The 22129-nt window shown below is 45.9% G+C and overlaps 2 protein-coding genes across 4 annotated transcripts in view; one reads left to right on the plus strand and one right to left on the minus strand.

Moving 5' to 3' along the window:
- STAB1 (stabilin 1) overlaps positions 1-10390 on the plus strand; it is a 116982-nt gene extending 106592 nt beyond the window's left edge. For all 3 annotated transcript variants that reach the window (XM_089781061.1, XM_075939381.2, XM_075939382.2), the window contains 3 exons: positions 2279-2425; positions 4788-4886; positions 5689-10390. In XM_089781061.1, coding sequence (XP_089637187.1) covers positions 2279-2425; positions 4788-4886; positions 5689-5739 — 297 coding nt within the window. In that variant the 3' untranslated portion in view covers positions 5740-10390. The remainder of the gene's footprint in view (positions 1-2278; positions 2426-4787; positions 4887-5688) is intronic.
- NT5DC2 (5'-nucleotidase domain containing 2) overlaps positions 6500-22129 on the minus strand; it is a 68182-nt gene continuing 52552 nt past the window's right edge. The window contains exons 11-14 of the mRNA XM_075939415.2: positions 19854-19940; positions 16864-17004; positions 13697-13761; positions 6500-12400 (exon numbers count right to left, since the gene is read on the minus strand). Coding sequence (XP_075795530.2) covers positions 12139-12400; positions 13697-13761; positions 16864-17004; positions 19854-19940 — 555 coding nt within the window. The 3' untranslated portion in view covers positions 6500-12138. The remainder of the gene's footprint in view (positions 12401-13696; positions 13762-16863; positions 17005-19853; positions 19941-22129) is intronic.

Genomic DNA, 22129 nt, shown 5'->3' on the forward strand with positions numbered 1-22129 from the left:
TACAGTTCAGCGTCGGAAAACAAGGCTTCTTCCGGAAGAGTTATTCCTCTCCCCATGAGGAATAAACCCTCTTGCGCAAGAGCTCTTCCACAAGAAGGCAGTGTAGACAGGCAACAGGGGTTTCTTGTGCAAGAAGCCCCTATGGCTAAAATGGCCATCAGAGCTTTCTTGCGCAAGAGAGCGAACACACTGCCACGGATGCTGTTGCGCAAAAGCACATGCCAGTGTGGACACACTCTTGTGGAAGACCTTTAGCACAAGAATTTTTGTGCAAAACAGTTCTTGCGGAAGAAGCCTGCAGTGTAGACGTAGCCTAGGGGTTTGGTTACAGCTTTTTAACACACTGCCTTTCGTTGAGACATAGAATCATAGAATCATAGAATCATAGGACTGGAAGGGACCTCGAGAGGTCATCGAGTCCAGCCCCCTGCCCTCAAGGCAGGATCAAGCTCCGTCTACACCATCCCTGACAGATGTCTATCTAACCTGTTCTTAAATATCTCCAGAGAGGGAGATTCCACCACCTCCCTTGGCAATTTATTCCAATATTTGACCACCCTGACAGTTAGGAATTTTTTCCTAATGTCCAATCTAAACCTCCCCTGCTGCACTTTAAGCCCATTACTCCTTGTCCTGTCCTCAGAAACCAAGAGGAACAAATTTTCTCCTTCCTCCTTGTGACACCCTTTTAGATATTTGAAAGCCGCTATCATGTCCCCCCTTAATCTTCTTTTTTCCAAACTAAACAAGCCCAGTTCATGAAGCCTGGCTTCATAGGTCATGTTCTCTAAACCTTTAATCATTCTTGTCGCTCTTCTCTGTACCCTTTCCAATTTCTCCACATCTTTCTTGAAATGTGGCGCCCAGAACTGGACACAGTACTCCAGCTGAGGCCTAACTAGTGCAGAGTAGAGCGGCAGAATGACTTCACGAGTTTTGCTTACAACACACCTGTTAATACAACCTAGAATCATATTTGCTTTTTTTGCAACAGCATCACACTGTTGACTCATATTCAACTTGTGGTCCACTATGACCCCTAGATCCCTTTCTGCCATGCTCCTTCCTAGACAGTCGCTTCCCATCTTGTATGTATGGAACTGATTGTTCCTTCCTAAGTGGAGCACTTTGCATTTCTCTCTATTAAACCTCATCCTGTTTACCTCCGACCATTTCTCTAACTTGCTAAGGTCATTCTGAATTATGTCCCTATCCTCCAAAGAAGTCGCAACCCCACCCAGTTTGGTATCATCTGCAAACTTAATAAGCGTACTCTCTATCCCAATATCTACATCATTGATGAAGATATTGAACAGTATGGGTCCCAAAACAGACCCTTGAGGAACTCCACTTGTTATCCCTTTCCAGCAGGATTTAGAACCGTTAACAACCACTCTCTGACTACGGTTATCCAGCCAATTATGCACCCACCTTATCGTGGCCCTATCTAAGTTATATTTGCCTAGTTTATCAATAAGAATATCATGCGAGACCGTATCAAATGCCTTACTAAAGTCTAGGTATATGACATCCACCGCTTCTCCCTTATCCACAAGGCTCGTTATCTTATCAAAGAAAGCTATCAGATTAGTTTGGCATGACTTGTTCTTCACAAACCCATGCTGGCTATTCCCTATCACTTTATTACCTTCCAAGTGTTTGCATATGATTTCCTTAATTACCTGCTCCATTATCTTCCCTGGGACAGACGTTAAACTGACCGGTCTGTAGTTTCCTGGGTTGTTCTTATTCCCCTTTTTATAGATGGGCACAATATTTGCCCTTTTCCAGTCTTCTGGAATCTCCCCTGTCTGCCATGATTTTTCAAAGATCATAGCTAAAGGCTCAGATACCTCCTCTATCAGCTCCTTGAGTATCCTGGGATGCATTTCATCAGGACCTGGTGACTTGCTGACATCTAACTTTCCTAAGTGATTTTTAACTTGTTCTTTGTGTATCCTATCTTCTAAACTTACCCTCTCTCTGCTTGTATTCACTATGTTAGGCACACCTCCAGACTTCTCGGTGAAGACCGAAACAAAGAAGTCATTGAGCATCTCCGCCATTTCCAAGTTTCCTGTTACTGCTTCTCCCTCCTCACTAAGCAGTGGGCCTACCCTGTCCTTGGTCTTCCTCTTGCTTTTAATGTATTTATAAAAGGTCTTCTTGTTTCCCTTTATGCCTGTAGCTAATTTGATCTCATTTTGTGCCTTTGCCTTTCTAATCTTCATTATGTATTTTAACACAAAACTAAACCAATGTGATGTCTCTCTTCCAGGTTACTGGTGCTATGAAGGCATCTCATCCTGTGACCGTCGGGGTAACATCAGCTGTTGTCGTTCTGCTGCTGCTATTCGCTGTTGCTGGAGTGACCTATTACTACCTCAAAAGAAAAAACCCAGAGTTCCAGTTCCACTACTTTCAGGTAGGGGGAAAAGTACCAAAACACACAACCCCCTTGCTACACCAGCCACAAACCATTTCTGTTAGCCCTAGACCAATGGGCATTTGCATGGGCCCTCAAGCTGCTACACTATGAACGTGGCGGGGTTGTCACCGGGATCCATATTTCTATGTGGAAATATGCTTATGAATATGCATAACTGAAAAATGCTTTGTGCCAAATACTCCATTTCAAAAGCTGAGGGTGATTTTTCCCACTAGTCTGTATATGAAGTTGGAAATACGAAGCATACACCTGTTTTACAAATCTAGACATGCTAGGAGAAGGCCATTAAGGGTATTTCAGAAACGTGATGGCTCATCGATAAGGACCGTGATCGATAAAGGACTTTAAAAAGTCTCAGAGGGGTAGTCGTGTTAGTCTCCAAGGTGCCACAGGACTACTCGCTGTGTTTGAAGTTAGACTAACAAAATATATAGATATAGGATCATGGGCAAAACCCATTTCATCACATCTGAGGAAGTGGGCTTTGCCCACACAAGCTCATGATACTAGATAGTCTCTCAGGTGCACAGGACTACTCGTTTGTGAAGGACTTTGTTTTCCCTATAAACCAGCCCAGAGGAGGTGCTCAGCGCCCCCACGTGGGCATATGTTTAGGGCGTCGAGTAAAGGGGGTGCCCAGGTAGGCAGGCTCAATGGTATTTCAGCTCATCAAGGGACAGCCTCAAGGGGGTCTCTGTGACTGAACCCTTGGCGGGGGGGGAGGGTTGTTTTCTGGTGAATTGAACAGTGCTCTGCAGCTAAACCCTTACCATCCCAGTCCTGTTTACTTTTGGCCTTTGGAAATGGATGAATAGTTTCCCTATAAACATTCAGAAAGTTTTTGGAGGAATAGTTCCCTATGTTACGCCTGCAGCAAGGCTACTGCTCAGGAATAAGAACTTGGATAGGAAAGTGCTAAGAATGCTCGTCTTTCAGGGCTTGTCTACATGGAGCAGGGCGAGAAGGGGTAAAATCTCATGCACGCTGCTGTATGGTGCACTACCTGGCCCATATGGACCAGGCTGGCACACTCGAAACATTTCTTAGTGGGTGCCAAGAGGGTCTCGCCGGCCAGTTGGGCATTACGAGGCTATGTGCACAAGCTCTAAGAGCTGACATGAAACAGCACCAAAGTTCTTGAAGGGAAGCAGGGAGAGAGGACAATCAAAGCTCCAGTAAAGGACTGTTGGATGTAGCCAATCTTCCACGTTTAGACTGTGATTGCTCACCAAGGCGTGTTGCTACAGCCCTATGCGCGTGGCCTGCATCTCAGAGAATTTGGGCCACTACAGCAGTCTCGCCTCTCCAGAGCTCACTGCTGCCCCCATAACTGGCAGTGACTAACGCTGAGTGTAGACACACTCCACCAAAGCAGCCTTCTGTCACCTTTGCTGAGTGTACGCTGGGGTTAGGCTGCCTAGCCTGGTCCGAGTGCCATCCCTACGTGGACAAGGCATATGAGTTAGCCATCGTAGAAAGACCTGGATGATTGTAATGTAAGGTGTGTACATTACAACTTAAACTAGATTGAGGCTACCAAGGAGTCTGGCCTAGGCAACAGAACATGTTAAAAAGCCTCAAAAGCACCTGAAACCTGCATTGTGGCGCATAGTAATGGCTGCGGGGAGACAGAAGCCAGAAATACAGAACCCAGAGTGGGAGGTAAATGAGAACTTTGGATAAAATTGCTGTTAACTGATCTCTCGCATAACTATAATTTCTGAGACACTGGCCCAGAAAGGTAAAGATTTAATGTTTGAGAGCGCTCCAACTTGATTGTGTAACTCTGTTTCCTATGCACCGCCTTGTCATAAGAACGGCCAGACTGGGTCAGACCAACGGTCCATCCAGCTCAGTATCCTGTCTGCCGACAGTGGCCAATGCTAGATGCCCTAGAGGGAGGGATCACAACAGGTAATCCTCACATGATCCCTCCCGTCACCCACCTCTGGAGAAACAGAAGCTAGAGACACCATTCCTACCCATCCTGGCTAATAGCCATCGATGGACCTAACCTCCATGAATCTATCCAGCTCTTTTCTGAATCCTGTTAAAGTTCTAGCCTTCATCCAGCAAGGAGTTCCACAGGTTGACTGTGCACTGAGTGAAGAAAACCTTCCTTTTGTTTGTTTTAAACCTGCTGCCTATTTATTTCATTTGGTGACCGCTAGTTCTTTTATTGTGGGAATAAGTAAATAACTTTTCCTTATTCACTGTTTCCATACCAGTCATGATTTTATAGACCTCTATCGTATCCCCCCCATGCAAGGAACTACAGTTAGTGAACTCACCTCTAGAAGGTGGGAAGGAGACAGATAACTAATCCTGTTGCACGCAGGCTGACCTGGAAGAGGAAGAGCAGGCCAAGAACCCGTCCTTAGTGTCGTTCCCAAACCCTGTCTTTGGGGCCCAGAGCCTGATGTGTGGGCCATTTGAGGTAAGGAAACGATCTTGCAGCATGTTGAGCTGAGCCCATGAAACACTTGTTTAAGACCTAACCAAATGGCAGGCTCGTGCTTACTCAGGATGAATGGGATTCTATGAGAACCTTAAATCTGCACCTATCGCTGAGATGCTTGAGCCAGATAGACGTGGCCATAGAGACCTCGCGTGTTTCACAACAGCCACTCGCTGGAAGGGTTCCCGAGTCACTAGTTAGTCCGGTGTCGGAAGAGGCAGTAGCTAGGTCAATGAAAGAACTGTTCTGCCAGGCTACAGCCGTCTACACTGGGGGCTAGATGGTTTAACGATGATGCTCAGGGGTCAGAACAATCCAGTCCCCAAAGTGACAGAGCTGGGTCAACCGATCTTTTGAGTGGACCTGACCTAGGATAAGGGGGTCTCTTCTTGCCTTAGTCCATGCATGAAACACACATTGGCTGTTCTAATTGTGTTTACAGGCACAGGGTGCTTTTCATAGCACCAGTAAAAAATACATTAATGGTAGAAACCACAGCTGGGGTTAGCAAGCAAGGGCTCAATATCTGCCCTTTTACTGCTAAGGAGAAACTTCTCTCCCCTGCAGAGACAGGCTTAGAGAGGAGATAACTATAGGGATAGGGTGGTGCCCTTCCTTACTCCTGGCCTCCTGTCAGAACATGTGGCCGCTGCTACTTTTACAACAATTTCATGTCGGTAAGACTATAGTAAAGATGCTCACTTCAGTGTCACGGCAAAGGATGCATTTGTCAAGTTGGTGTGGGCCTCCGCTAGCTCCTAATTGCTTCTGTCTGTTTCAGGACTCTTTTGGTGGGGAAGATTTTTCAGACACCCACAAAATTCTTGAGTAATTCACCCAGCGAGCCAAACCAAAGGCAGAACACACACCACCCTGTTCTTGCTGCATGCTAGTGCCAAGTGGCGCTTGCCCCCATGTCCCGCCAGGAGTAAGCAGAGCGAGCTCATGGTTAACAAACTCATCAGCTAAGATATCTCAGTTGACGAGCTCTGAGAAATGGACTGAACTTGCCCTAGGAAATAAATACATGCACTCTGATGACTACTGAATGTCTTTGTCAATGCAGCTGAGAGAACCTTCACCGGCACAGCAAAAATGTGACTCCAAGCTGACAGTTTGAAAGTTAGTTTGCGTGTTGTGTTTGACCCGGCGCAAGGCCCTGATTCTTCCATAGCCACAGGAGGGGGAGTTTACTGCATCCATCTCAAGAACACTGCTTTAAAATAGTAGTACCATGTGTAAAATATAGCCAATACGACAGTCAATAATCCTCCGGCACTACGCTGCGTACGTAAAATGGAATGCGGATGGAGTGGCACACTGCAACTGATGTGTTTTGACAAGACTCTTTTCAGCAAATGACTCTAAGCCTGGAGGAGCATGACAAACTTTTTATTCAGCTGGTGTGTGAGCTTTAATCAAGTGGTGATTCCTCACACAGGCTTAAGCTGAAACCTGTGCACATTGCACGAGGGCTGATTCGTAGTGTGGGTATTCTAGACCAAGTCCCCTTGTCAGAGGTTAGAACCGCAGTGGCTAAGTGCAACCAGAGGGTAAACTGGCAAATCTTAGGAAAAAGGAGGGAACCAGCATTTCATTTCATTTTTTATTTACCATACTTACGTAGAAGTTAAAAATAAAATCCTACCACAGTTAACTAGACAATGAGCTACAGCAAGTTATTTAGACAAGAATTTCCACATGCTACATTTCCAATTCCTAAACCACACAACAGCAATGGCTGTGGTAAATGTTTGGAGTGCCAGAGTGAGGAGGCAAAGTGGCAGCATTTTGGGTAACACACCATGAACTTGGGTTTTCTATTTGACTACCAGCTACCTCAAATGTAGGTGGCTATCCTAGGTCTTCAGTAGTCACAGCTTTGGCAAAGGCACCTACTGGCTGTCTAGTGGTACAAGTGTCACAGTTACATGGCTGGTGTTCCCGTAACACAGGTAAGGTGAAACTGCAAAAGAGTGCTACACTTCCAGGACTGCAGACCACCAGCATGCTGCACAACAGTAATAGTTCAAGACTGCCTCACGGGAGCCTGCAGGAGTAATCGAACAATATAACACTATTTACATTAATGCTAGTTATTTTGGTGTCGGAAACTATTCCACTGTTGTTTAAAGTTTAAAAAAAAACCCAAAAGTCATTTAATATCCAGTCACCAGGACAGGTATCCTGTTTGTTCTTGAGGTATGTTGTCAACTGTGGTTAGAATTGCTACTCCCTGCCAAAGCTGTGTTAGAAAATGTTACTCTACCTCAACTGCTGCATTAACTTTTATGGCATTGGACTATTTCACTAGCTGCTATGGGATCTGCACTTGGCACAGAGAAATAAGCTAAGGGGCTGTTTGTACGCTAGGCACAAAACCCTTTCCAAGCCCCACACGCACTAAGAATTCTCTGTGAAAGGCACAACTCTAAAACTTTGCTTTTAAAAATGAAGTTCACAGCTAAATGCTGTCTCACACTAATGTTCTCAGCCCAGATAAACATTGTACGTAGAATGGTAAAATGACAAATGTGTCTGTTCACACAGATGAAAGATGCCACTTGTAATTATAGCCACTGCTAGTTTGTTCCTTTTATGAGACCCTTCCCCTAGCTGCACAAATTTCCTGTACCCAAACCAATATTTTGCCATGTACTGTCTTTTACTTGTATGGAAAAAGATCAGGCATGTAACCCTAATCGATGTAGGGACTGTAGCAAACAAGTCTCCTAGGCTATGTCTACACTGGTGGCTTATTGCACAAGAACATCTTGTGCAAGAAAATGTCCACATTGCCATGTGTGAGCTTTGCTTTTGTGCAAGAGCATCCATGGCAGTGTGGATGCTCTCTTGCACAAGAAAGCTCTGATGGCCATTTTAGCCACAGGGCTTTCTTGTGCAAGAAATCCCTGCTGAGTGTCCACACTGCCCTCTTATGCAAGAGCTCCTGTGCAAGAGCATTTACACCTGTTAAAAAAGAGCATAGCTCTTGTGCAAGAAGCCCTCTCTTACCATGCTGTACTATACATTTCCTTGTGCAAGAGCAGGCGGGCAGTGTGGATGCTCTGTGGATTCTTGTGCAAGAAACCATGAGTGTAGACATAGCCTTAGTGCATCAGGCTAAACTTGCCAACTTTCAGTTTGGGGCCAGGCTAGTCTTAACGTATTTAGTGTTCCCCGCTGGCTGGAGGGGCAGTGGTGGGACTTGGCCCTGAATTCTTTTGGGCCTCCTCTCTTCACTGAGTCTAGGCTACTCTGTTTTTCATAGGCCAAAGTAGTTTGGCTGCCAGGGACTGCTCAGTTTCAGACAATGGGTGAGAGGAGCAGGAAGCCTTCCCAGGGAGCTGCCTGGAGTATTGTTGGAGCCCCAGCCAGCCCCCAATTAGCTGCATTGGTTTTTCGGTGCTAGCACAGGGAGGAGTCCAGCCTCTCTTCTCTACTGAGGCCCTGGAAAGGACCCAGGCTTCATACTCACTTTCCTGTACTCAGCACCCCTGAAGGGTTCCAGGCCCTATAATGAAGCAAAAATTCTCCTGTTCTGTGCTGTCATGAGGATGTAGGAACGGCCAGACTGGCTCAGACCAGAGGTCTATCTAGCCCAGTGGCCAATGCTAGATGCCCCGAGGGTGTGAACAGAACAGGGACTCTTCAAACGATCCTGCTCCTGTCACCCATTCCCAGCCTCTACCAGTTAAAGGTAAAATGCAGCCACCACAGCAGGATTCAAGGCGTTTTAGAAAAGCTAGACATGCACAAATCCAAGGGTCCGCATTTAATGCAGCCCAGGGTCCTGAGGGAGTTGGCAAATGTCATTGCAGAGCCTTTGGCCATTATTTTTTAAACTCACGGTGAGGTCCCAGATGATTGGAAAAAGGCAAATGCAGTGCCCATCGTCAAAAAAGGAAGGAGGCCAATCCAGGGAACTACAGCTCAGTTAACCTCACGTACATTTGGATGCGAGGACTGTGATCAGAAATAGTCAATATGGATTCACCAAGGGCAAGTCTTGCCTGACCAATCTGATTGTCTTCTACGCTGAGGTAACTGGCTCTGTGGACATGGGGCAGTCAGTGGATGTGACTTTAGCAAGGCTTTTGATATGGTCTCCCACAATATTCTTGCCATCAAGTTAAGGCAGCATGGATTGGCTAAATGGCCAGTAAGATGGATAGAAAGCTGGTTAGGTGGCTGAACCCAATGTGTAGTGATCAATGGCTCAACGTCAGGTTGGTGGACGGTTTCACGTGGAGTGCCCCAAGGATCTGTTCTAGGGCCAGTTTTGTTCAACCTCTTAATAACCTGGATGAGGGGATGGATTGCACCCTCAGCCAGTTTGTGGTTGACAATAGGGGGAGCGGTAGATAAGTTGGAAGGTAGGGCACGCTGGACCCTTTCTCCCTAGGCAGATTGAGCCAAAAGAACTCTAATGCAGTTCAACTAGGACAAGTGCAGCATCTTGCCCTTGGGTCAGAAGAATCCTAAGCATTGTTACAGGCTGGCTAGGTAGTAGTTCAGCAGAAAAGGACCTGGGGCTTACAGGGTGCCCTTGTAGTCAAGAGGGCTAATAGCTTATTAGGCTGCATTAGGAGGAGCATTGCCAGCAGATCCAGAGAAGTGATTATTCCCCCTTTACTCAGCACTGGTGAGGCCACATCTGGAATACTTCCCCTAATTCTAGGCCCCCCATTACAGAAAGGATGTGGATGCATCAAAGAGGGTCCAGCAAAGGGCAGCCAAAATTATTTGGGGGCTGGAGCACATGACCTACAAGGAGAGGCTGAGGGATTTAGTCTTATTTAATCTGCAGAAGGGGGGGGGGGGGGGAGAAGAGAGAGGAGGGAGGAATTTGATAGCAGCCTTCAACTTCCTGAAGGGATGAGAGGCTGTTCTCAGTAGTGATGGATAAACTATTTCCCTAGCAGAGTAGTGAAACACTGGAATGGGTACTAAGGAAGGTAGTGGATTCTCCATTCCTATAGGTTTTTAAGTCCTGCCTGGGATGGTTGTTTTGGGATTGGTCCTGCTTTAGGCAGGGGGTTGGCCTCGATGACTCCTGAGGTCTCTTCCAGCCCTAGGATTCACACAACACAAAGCTCTTACAGGCAAAGAAATGCTTCTCCTACAACAGTATAGCTTAGAGATGCTGAAGGCAATTGTACACTTGGCTAGGCTGCCACACTGTGAAGGAGAAGGCGTCTTCCCCACTAGGAGAGAGGCAGAGGTACTGCAGCTACTCCCTGGTCCCAGTCCTAGAGCAGGGAAGGGAAAAGAAAAAAGGCAGCAAGTGGAAGGTTTCAATTCAAACTGCCTCTAGGTGCAGCCAGCTCTACCACCACTGGGGGAAGAATACAGGGCTGCAGCAACCCCTGAAGCAGCAAACTGCTAGAATTGCTTCTCTGACCCTGACACTAAGCTGAGGTCTCCCTGAATGGAGATCAACAGCTGGCCCTGATTTTAAGGGTAGCTTACAATACATCTATTAGAAAACAATGGAAAGGAGGAGTATTTATGCTACTCAGGCCCTAGACTTTAATCACAGCTGACTTGTTTTTGTGAGTTCAGCTACTTACAACAATTGCAAGAATGTAACCTGAATGCACCAATGGTGTTAGCTGACATCACCATGTAGAAATTTCATTTCAAGTGTTTCCACCATTTATCTTAGCCTTAAAGCAGAAGAGTTTTCTTTCAGCTTTGGACAGCATGGCCAGGCCTAATACAATTGTTTGGGGTTGAGGGGGTAAAACATGGCTGGGGAAAGGTTTTAAAACATGAATTGCAGTGTAACTTTTCCATTGGGCATTAGTTTGTATAGATCTGAAAAAGGGGACTTAGTGGCCAGCTTTGACCTGTGACAGGTGGAGGGAAGATTACAATGAATAGTATCTCCTCTCACTGCTGCTCTCAGTGCTTGCCATCCTTGTATTTCCAACTGCGTGCAAGCACAGTAGTAAGATTCCTGGAGAAATGAAGTGGTACAGTGTGTGCAAAATACTCCCTCAAAGCAGCACCAGCACTGTACTTTGCCCTTGCAACAGCTGTGGTTCCAGCCCTTCTAAACTTATCAGAAAAGAAAACCCAAAGTTTGGCAGTATGCACTTGAAGTGGAGGCAGATCTGGCATGAAGCAATTCTGAGCCACTCCACTATTGTCAACACTACTGTAATGTCTCAGACAATGTATGTGAACAGTTCGCCACTGGCACTTGCCTGATCACAATTTATCCTTTGTTGCTTTCTTCCCACTACTGAATTGGAGAAATCTCTTCCATAACTGAAGGGGTAGCTGGCAAGAATACAAACAAGCCTTATTCTAATCTGTTTTAGCCTGGGGGTGCGGTGACTGCAGGATAAGACCCAGTTTGTGTAAATACAAAGGCAGTGTCTGTCTTAGTGAGGACCTATAAGCTCTTTTATTATAAAGAAAACACTGTCACTTAAGGTAGTGTTACTTCAACCCAGAGATGTAGTTGGAGGAAAAATTAGTTGAGTGAGACTTAACATATGTTAAGTCCAGGACATGATCAAAGATTTAATATCAGTTCGCTCTAGTGATTCCTTTACTTTCAATGCTACTCAGAACAATCCTTAAAGACATAGCAAGTGATGGCCAGTACATGGATTTTAACATCAAAGGCTGCAAAAAAATGTGCGTCAACAGCTTAGCTTCTGAACTGTTTATCAAAAGTAAAGAAAAAAAGCCACTGTAGTCAAAGGTTAGGCTGCCTATAATCAGCTTTCAGAGGTGCTGAATAAATCTTTACCTTTGGAGAGAGAAGAGGGTGTTTGATCAGCACCTTGGAGAAGCCAGTTGCTTCTAGCTATGGTGCCTAACTACACAGTGTCAAGAGTCTAACTTCAGGTACCTATATTAGAAGATTTTGGCCAAAAATCTCTGTGCAGGGGCTGAGGACAGTTTAAAAAAAATAGGGGGTGAGGCTATGCAGGTTGCTGTGAGACTTTTACTTCTCCCTAATCAACTCAGACTAATTCACTGGTTAAAACACAATCCTATCCCCCTTCCGTGTAACCTAAGCACCAATTTGTCAGCAAGGTAGCTATTTGGAAGTGCTGGAAGGCAAGGTTCAGTGGGGGTCAGGGACAACACACAACCCACGCACACGTGTTAATGACCTTTAGCGACAGGCAATCCATGACCAAGCCACCTGACCCTTTGTACAACGCTTTAGCACAACTTTCCTCTCAGTCTCAGCTCACACACTCTCCCTTCATCGGATGTGCACCATCTCCTCCAGGAAGGGGGTCTTCATACAGCCCGTGCAGAGCTGATCCATCCAGAGGGGCGCCTCGTGCTGCAGAGGGGTGCGTCGGGGGAAAAAGGTGAAGTTCACGTCATAGTTCAGCAGGCAGCTGATGGACGCCATGTAGATATCAGAGAACCGGATCAGCCTCCGGGAGAAGTAGGTTGGGTTGTGGAAGGTTCGGAAGATGCTCCCAAACTGAGGGTTGAACAGGTTCTTTGTGAGCGATCTGAAAAGACAGGCCTGGGTTTGCACGGGCTGACATTTATAGAACTTAACAGAGGGTTAGTCACTAACTGGACAAATCAAACCATGGACACACATGTTGGACGCAAAGGCTTTAACATTTCAGGCTACAAAAAGTGCCAGGCTAGCACTTTCCTTACGGCCCATGGCATGATGAAAGAGGCAGCCTGAGATCACCATGGTTGTCTAACCTGGACTGAAGGTTACCCAGAGGAGATGGTGCCAATGGACCTAGTAAATGAAAGTAGCAAGGACTAAGATTTTCTCATGGGGAGTCTGCAGACATCAGACCAAATCATTCCTTGCTGGACATACGGGCCGTATCATGTGGGAGGTATTTGTGCATCTGGGCTGCTCAAACTTTACCATTGTCAAAGTAAAGCCAGACCCTCAGGGCTGAATTTCAACAAGTTTGTTCAGAATGTCCAACTTATCTACTGAACACTATGGCCAATCTCTTGCAGTGAACAAGGAAGATGAAAGTCGATGCGTTTAGGCCTGGAGCTGTGCAAGTAAGGATTTGCCAATTAGCTCCTTCGGATAGAGAATGTCAATTGGTGACATAACACTTGAGATAAGCGGTTGCATCTATGCAACGGATGCAGATGTAAGACCCTTGGGAAACTATCTTCCGCGCTGTGAAAGAAGAGCGGTGTAGCTAGTTTAACAATTCAATTCCAATTCATAAAGAAGTGTCTTTGCAATCAAACCTCTGACCAGAGAGAGTAGAGCTGAGCCCAGCATCGCTCACAACAATCTTTAGAAACTAACTGTGCCCTGGAGAGCCAACCCTTGATTTCACGCTAGCAACACTGATAGGATCATATTTACAGATTTAGGGTGTGTCTAGACTACTGAGTTTTGTCGACAAAAGTGGACTTGTCGACAAAACTATACCAGCGTCTACACTACCACTGAGTTCTGTCGACATAACGTCGACAGAACTCAGCAGTTTTGTCGACGCTGGTAAACCTCATTTTACGAGGCATAACGCCTTCTGTCGACAGAGTTCTGTCGACAGAAGGTGTTATTGCCTGTAGGGTTGCGTCTAGACTACAGGGTTCTGTCGACAAAGCAGCTTGCTTTGTCGACAGAACTGAATGTGTCTAGATGCTCTATGTCGACAGAAGTTTTGTCGACAGTATCTGTCGACAAAACTTCTGTCGACAAAACCCGGAAGTCTAGACGTACCCTTAGTTTCCACAGGAACCTGCTGGGAAGAAGGGATGTTTGAGTGAGCTGTAGGAGGAGCATGCCAATGTAGATAACACTGACTCACCTAATTTCCTGACGCTCTTGCATCCATTCCAGCAGCACCTGTTTTGATTCTGCATCTTGATACATCTGGAACAGAACAGCCCAGTAAGAATTAAATTGAAACCTCGGATCCCGCTCGAACTCTTGCTCTGCAGATGTTAACGCTGCCATTAACTTAGGCACCAGGTATCTGACTGTTGCCGCTCTGCAATTTCTTACAATTGCCAGCAGTAAGGACTGAATTCAAGGGTCAGTGACTAAGAAAAAAAAATTGAGACACAGGCTGTGTATCAGTGTTCCTTGTGAGCCTGGGCGGGTAGCCACCCAGGAGAGATTCAGGTGACGTCCAGCTGATTAGCAGAGCACTCAGCCACCAGCATGTTTCTCTATTAGTGGTACACATCCGCACATGCCTCGGTGCACATAAAATTTATTCCACACATAAGGAAAAAAGTTAGAGGGAAGATTGCTGTAACATTCTACCAAATCACCTGCTTTTACTCCCTAGTACCTGTGCTCTAGGAAATGCACTACAACCATGCACCACTCACACCACAGTTGAAAGAGTAAGCTGGAAGTTGGTGGTTAGTGCCACACACTGCCAGGAAGAGAGGGTGGGCTGCTCACAGCATATTAATGTCTGTACAAAAAAATCCTCATGGAAACCTCCTATCAAGCAGTGCACAGTGGCATTTTGCCTCATCTATGAGAAGTTTCAGCAACTGAGGGAGCAGCAGTGGCTTGATATTGCTGCAGAGGGCAATCTTCCTCCAGTCAGTTTTGATACCTGTACCGTTCTTTGAAGACCTGAATTTCAATGAGGGTTGAGTCTCAGAGGAGAGGGGATGGGGAAGTCTGACATGCTGTGTAGCTTACCTAGGCAATTTAGTGTCAGACTAAAGCCACCCACTGCTTTCTTAGGCCTTGTCTACACTACCAAAACTTGTGGGCCAACATAACAAAAATGGCCAGAGGGTGTTCACACTTGCTCCCTGTCAACAGATCATGTCCACATTAGGGGTACCATCATCGACAGTGGCAGCAATGAACTATGGGTAAATATCCAACAGTGCAGTGTTGTGGGAAGGCAAGAGCTGATCCCTGCAAATCTGGGGATATCCTGCAGGTTCTCCCACAGCCTCCTCGGAGCAGCACCAGGAGTAGCTCTGTGCTGGGGAATGTAAAAGCAGCACAGCAGCCAGTCTCCCTCCCTGCAGGAGTCGTGTCTCTGCTGCTGTGTTCCTAGTGCAGGACAGAACAGGGCACTCCAATGAGTTTTTCTTTCTTTGTTCCCCGAATAGAGTAGCTCCCTCAGCTGTCAGATTTTCCCCAGATCTCTGCAGGAGAGGGGCATATGCCTGCAAGGCAGCAAAGACCAACACCCTGAGCAGTGCATCAGGCTAGGCATCGTGGGATACTGAAGAAAGCCAGTTCTGTCGACAAAACAAACAGCAACGTTTACACTGGCTCTTGGTCAATAATAAAGAGAAGGGGAGGAAGGGGGGAAAAAAAAGGTCTCTCATAGTGGAGGAAGATTTTTGTTGCCAAAATTGTTCTCCCTCTCGCCCCCCCCCCAACAAAATTCTCATTGCAACGTGTACACTCTCACCCTCTTGTTGCCAAAAGGCAGATTTTTGGCGATACAACTTGGTAGCCTAGACAAACCCCAAGCGATGGTTAGCAAGGGAACAGATAACATGCAAGACCATTCTGAGCTCTGTGGAGGAATCTGCATTAGTTTAAAAAAACCCTATAAGCAGGGATCTGATTGTAGGACTAGCACCACTGTCTGCAGAGTGCCATCATTTATTAAAATTAGTGGAACTTAAAGCCCAGCAATGGACTGGAAAGCTGCTTCCATGCCCTTTGAGTTCACAAATCAAACACCACCTTCTGCTGATTATCAGCCTTCCCACTCACAGAAAGGATACTGGGGAAGGGGCAAGAGAGGATTAATTAGAACTGTAGGTTGCCATGAGACAGCAGGACCTGGGATATATTTTGACGGATACATTATTCACCTGTCAGAATAGTAGGGACCCACCACATGTGCAACCAGACCTAGTATGCAGAAGGAACTGTATTTCCTTATCAAGAGAGCAAGCTAAAATGAATCCCACTATGACAAATTCCCCACCATGCTTAATAGGATTGGTTTGACTATGAATGTGCAGGACTCAAAGATGCAAAATGCCTCATGTAACCTATCAATTTGACGGTTGCACTCTGCTGGATCTGTGTGTCTTTTTGGTGCAGGTGTCATTCTTGTATGTAAAGGTAGAAACATGAAGTGAGAGATTTATTGTGGTTTTAAATGTGTGAATGAGCGCCATCCATGGGAACAGGCCTCCTTTGTCCTTTAGGTCTAAGCAGTGGGTGGTCTGGGAAGACATGTGACCATACCACCTGGAACTGGGATGAGTCTGACCAGGTAATTTTCCATGAAAGGAGGGACAGAGAACAAAAAAAGTCTATAAAAACAATGGGAAACTATTGGTCCCTTTGTCTTTGGCCAGCGTGGCACACCCAAAAGGAGGGCTGGAGATTTAAGTCAGAGTTTAAAAACAAAAAAACAAATAAAACAAAAAAACACCCCACCATCTGACTTGAAAGCGTGCCTGAAACAAGAGCAGGTTTTAGCGTAAGTGCAATAAGCTTTAGTGTATTAGACCTTAGTTATGCATCTCTTTTCATTTTAATTCTGTAACTTATATTGATCTGATTTCACTTGCAACCACTTAAATCCTGCTTTTTATTATTAAGCACAGAAGACACTTGCGTTTACGCTGTCAAGCCTAGTGTAAATAATTGTTGGGGGGCGTGGGGAGAAAGAGGGGAAACAATCACTATGCAAATCTCTTTCATTGATAAAGAGGGTGAACACTCATGAGCTGTGTGTGAAACCTTTACTCGGAGAAAGATGGATTTGGGGATTTGATCCCTTTTGGGGGTTGGCTTCTGGGTGCTGACCCCTAGAAACGCATCCTTCCAGGGCTGAAGTGGATGGGTGTCTGCATTGCTCCGCAGGGGGGCGGTTACCCCAGCTTTATGCCTTGTCTGGGGAAGACCAGAGCATCTGGCCCAGCAAGAGGGGGGTGGGGAGCCTCAGAGAAGAAAAAGGTGAATATCAGTGGCAAATCAGAACATCAGGGAACTTAGACTCATTAGCCTGACTCTGCTCCATCTGACCTGCATTCTCTCCAGCAGCCCTGTGAGCGCCTGTTGCCAGGTCAGCGAGTGCATGTACTGCTCTGTATTAATGATCCGGATTTCAGGTTCCAGTTCTGGTACAATAGCTCCAGTCCTCCAGCCGTGGCGCAGCATCAGGTCCTAGAAACAAATAGTTTTACAGTTTCTTACAACACTGTTAGATGGGGAAAAAGGGTTTTTCTGAGGCACAAAACTAGAGTTTTCAGACTAGCAGCCATGTTCTTTTTAAGATGATACGATGGAACAGCTGCTAGCATTCAAGCCAATGGAAAACACTGGCTCACTGGGGTTGGTACATCATTTTAACAATGCTTTCAGCTTCCTGAAGAGGAGCAGGAGAAATAGGTCTCTGTTAATCCCTTCCAAAATGGGGGCAGTGAAATCGGTTCAGCGGCGAGGGCTCTTACCTGACACTCACGTCCTCCTTCTGTGAGCTAGAAGACCAAGCAATCCAGCATTAGACTGCAAGGCTAAATGCCCATTGTGTAATGCTGGGGTAGAGTGTGTCACACAGCCGCCCCCCTCCCCCAAAACGTCACAAAGCCTTAGGAGTAAATCCTGAGGGACATTCCTGATTTTGGGAGGGGGGGGTCTGAACAAATGTTCCCCCTGCGTGTGGCAGCAGAGGAGGAGAAAGTCTGAAGTCACTGTTCAGTGATCTAGAACAGTGGTGTGCAACTCATGGGGGTTGCAGAGTTCACCCGGGGGAGGGGGGGGGTCATCAGACCCTGGCCACCCGGATCCAAGCGCCTCGCAGCCGCCAACAACCAGCCCAGCCCCTGGACTTAAGCGCTGTGACACCACCTATGGCCGGACCCAGCTGTGGGGGTCGCAGTTGGGGGGGAGGGGAAGGTTGTGCACCACTGATCTAACACACAGTGGTGCCTGCGGGGAACACTCCCAGTTAACACTGACAAGAACGGCACTCAGCAGGGGACCTTTGAGGAACCCAACAGCTGCCTCAGAAGAGGAACACTGCTGAAAAATAAAACCACTCTGCTTGGAACCGCCTTGTGCCAGTTCTCACCCTGAGATGCTCAATAGATTTCCCTGGGGTTACATACAATAGACACAAGCAATAGGGTTAAAAGCTAAAAAAATATTTGGGTTCCAGGAGAGATACCCAGGTCAGAAGGCACCAGACAAAGCCAAAAGCGTGCTTGCCTCACTGATTGTTTTTATCTGGCCACACAGAATTAAGGCAAAGCCAATTTTTAGCTTCATTAAAAACAAACAAGCAAACAAAAAGTCATCCATGCACAGATGTACATTTAATTGAGTTAGGCCTTAAGGGCCATCAGCAAACTGGAAATAAGGCAATAATTGGCAAGATCCTTTTCTAAAGAGAAGACTTTAAAGATTTATTTAGAGAAGGGATTGGTGTCTTCTGAAGCAGCCATGGGATTGGTGAAGCCATGGATTCATTTAAGGTTGCTCTGTTATAAAAGCAGAATATTTGGCCTTTGCTTGTGGGCGCCAAGCTGGAAAGAGGCCCAAATAGCAGTTATGGGGAAAACATATGACTCCTTGCCCCTTGGAACCAATATCTGTTCTTGACTCCCCTCCCCACAGTTGGCTTCACCAATCCCATGGCTGCTTCAGAAGACACCAATCCCTTCTCTAAATAAATCTTTAAAGTAGTGCCGAGTTAAAAGGGAATCACTCATCAGAATGACCCACAGCAGAAAGTCAAGAACAGCCACATGGATTGTTTTTCTGAATATAAACTCACTGACCAAACACTGCTTCAGCCGGACATTAACACTGAGTCCAGACAGGAGAGCAAGGGGGAACTACACTCCCCTTGGGAGCGGAGCCAAACCTCTCCGGCCAGGAGTACTGGGGCGGGGCCAGAAGTATAAAGGAAGGCTTTGCAGCCCACGGAAGAGAAGGATGGCCCTGCACCCAGTCATCCCATCCTCAGAGAAAAGGGCCCCCATGAGGAGTTCCTGGGACTGCCTTCGGCTGTGTACCCTGAGGAGTCCGAGGACCACTAGGGCCAGAGATCCCAAAGCACGGGGAACAGGGAGGAGCCTAAGGGCAGCTGATGACTGGCTGGCTGCAGAGCTATCAGCGTGTTGTGTCTGGATTCCCACCGGCCCAGCGACAGGCCACCCTGCCACTCTTTGGGTTGGGATGCAGTGAAGTAGGGTGGGCTTACGTCCCCCCCGACACCATTTCCCTGGGATGTCTGACTCCCCATCCTTTGCCAGGAGGCCTGTGCTCCCAGAGAAACCTCTTGCTAGCACACTATGTTGCGTGCCAGGTGTGCAAATCTGTTCGAGCCCCTAGAATGTGTGGGTGCCTCTCCCCCTCACCTGTTTCCTGCAGACTATATTTATTTGCTGGCTGCCTGAGTCCAGAAGCCCAGGCTAAAACCCAGGCCCTGCTCAAGCCCACTCCAGGGAACTAGAATGTCCACGCAGCTTGCCCGTTTGGGGCGGGAGTCTGGACCCCAGACCGCTACTAGGAGTTTGTCTAGGCCGTCTGGCAGAGAACTATAGATTGCCGATGCCTCGGCCTACCATGGTGATCCAGGGCCAACAATGAAACTCTAAGGCAACACAGCAGAGAGGCCTCTCTCCGCAGTGGAGGGTGAGGGGGCACTACAGAGGTGTATAAAATATAAGAGGCACCATTTTGGGCTCTTTGCCTCATTCACTGCAGTATTAGCCGCCTATTGCCTCAGCAGCTCAGGGACAGTAGCCAAAACCATCTACTTGGCATGAAACCTTCCTGGTTACTGGAGAAGATGAACCACACAAAAGATAGTCAGCGCTCAGAGGGTAGTGCAGTCTTCGGAACAGTGGATTCTGGGAATTTTTCAATCACGAAGAAAGTGACCAGTGCAAACGGGATATAAAATTATGACAAGAATTAACCTCAAATTCCAGCAAATAAATCCAAGCCACGCAGCACCGTGGGCATTAAACGGAATCTAGAAATACAGCAGGCATGGTTCTACTCACTGCGAGATCACTGTACAGATGGTCACCAAAGTACAGTACTCTGGACCCACGCCAACCTGTTAGCCTTAGAAAGTCAAACAAGTTTCCCTGCAAAGAGAGGGAGAACAAACAAGAATGTGAATATAAAACAAACACCTCATTTTTCTGTGCACATGATGGTACTTCACTGTGTTGTCATGGAGTTCAAGAAAACAAAGGATTCAAAGTAACTTGACTTCATAATAAAACAATGTAAAGTCAAATTATTTCACATGAGAATTTAATCAACATTTTAAAAATCTCTCCTAAAAGACTTAGCTGCTTTTGAAAATACAACGCAATAGTGTGAATTTTGACACCACCATCAATTATTCAAAAAGGTCAAAGTATTCACACCATTTATACATGTTGCATTTCATTCAGCTGGGGGAGTCGGAATAACTAAATTCACTTTCAGGTTCTCATGCACTTATGGAAGGCCTAGAGAGCAACACTGAACACCACAGGGGAATGGTCACATGAAAACTTCTCTAGACACTAAAAAAAGAAGGCAGGACAAGTTTTCCTATTAGCTTCTCATTTTTCAAAATTTCACCTCAAGTTGCAGATCTAACATTTTTCCTTTTATGTAATTTGTCCTAGTTCTGGGCAAACTGTTTGGCTTCCCCCACATACACTTTTATCTACGGTACAAAAAAACCATAAGGATGGCCATACTGGGTCAGACCAAAGGTCCATCTAGCCCAGTATCCTGTCTGCCGACAGTGGCCAATACCAGATGCCCCAGAGGGAGGGAACACAACAGGTAATCCTCATATGATCCCCCTCTTGTCATCTACCTCTAGAGAAACAGAAGCTAGAGACACCATTCCTACCCATCCTGGCTAAGGGCACGTCTAGACTAAGTTTTTCTCTAGAAAGATATGCAAATTCACGCCAAATTTGCATAACTTCTTCCGATCGCTTTTCAAAAGGTTTTTTCGAAAAAGCAAGCAGTCAAGATGCGGTTCTTTGGAAAAACACCCCTTTTCGAAAGAATGCTATAAACCTCATGTGTGCCAAATTTGCATATTTTCTTTCGAAAGAAGATATGTAGTCTAGACATGCCCCAATAGCCATTGGTGGACCTAATCTCCCTGCACTCTATCTAGCTCTTTTCTGAACCCTGTTAAAGTTCTAGCCTTTACTGCATCCTCTGGCAAGGAGTTCCACAGCTTGACTGAGCGCTGAGTGAAGAAAAACTTCCTTTTGTTTTAAACCTGCTGCCTATTAATTTCATTTGGTGACCCTAGTTCTTATATTGTGGGACTAAGTAAGTAACTTTTCCTTATTCACTTTCTCCACACCAGTCATGATTTTATAGACCTCTGTCATATCATATTCCCCCTTAGTCTCCTCTTTTCTAAGCTGAAAAGTCCAAGTCTTTTTAATCTCACTTTATATGGGACCCGTTCCATACCCCTAATAATTTTTGTTGCACTTTTCTGAAGCTTTTTCAATGCCAAATGTTTTCTGAACCTTTTTGAATGCCAATGTACAATAAGAACACCTTAAAACTAGCACGAGTTGCTCTGGAAAGCGTTTCCAGTCACGTGCTCTGGATAAACCCAATACTTTACAAGAAGTCAGGAAAGCGTCAGAAGGAAAAGCAAAGTCCTCCAGGCTTCACATCAGCTTAGGCAAACCCCACGTGACATATTATGGAAGCAGATACACGATTACACATTTCTGGCAATTGTTGCTGATTGTCACACATACCTCTTTACTTTATTAGGACAACGTGAACAACAGCTGCAAATGTAAGGAAGACTAGGTCTACCAGATAACAGAAATTTAATGAAGAGATTGGAAAGGAGGTGGTTTATTTAAACACTCCTTAATGCTCTGGTATGGTAGACAATTAGAGTAATTACTAGAATTAGATTTTAAGGCTCAGATCTTCAAAAGTATTTAAGCTCTTAACTTTGAATTGTTTCAATGATTTGAGGAACTTAAAATACCTTTGAGGAATTGGGCTTAAGTTTCAAGAAATGCCCCCAACACACCATATCCAGAGGTCCCTAATGTCATACACACTGTACAGTCATATGGTAAAATGCACCCCCCCCCCAAAGAGCTTATGTTCTGAATGTTAGACAGAAAGCAACAAGGAAGGAGAGGGAGAAAACCATCCGGTTAAGATCATACGGCTACAACTTCATTCCAATGCTAATTAAAAAAAAAAAAACATTCAGAAGTAAAATCACCATTAGCCTGGTGATTTGAACAGTCCATTTCAATCCATCTGTTATTGCTGT

Source organism: Pelodiscus sinensis, chromosome 11 (assembly GCF_052426305.1).
Source record: "Pelodiscus sinensis isolate ZL-2025 chromosome 11, ASM5242630v1, whole genome shotgun sequence".
NCBI lineage: Eukaryota > Metazoa > Chordata > Testudines > Trionychidae > Pelodiscus > Pelodiscus sinensis.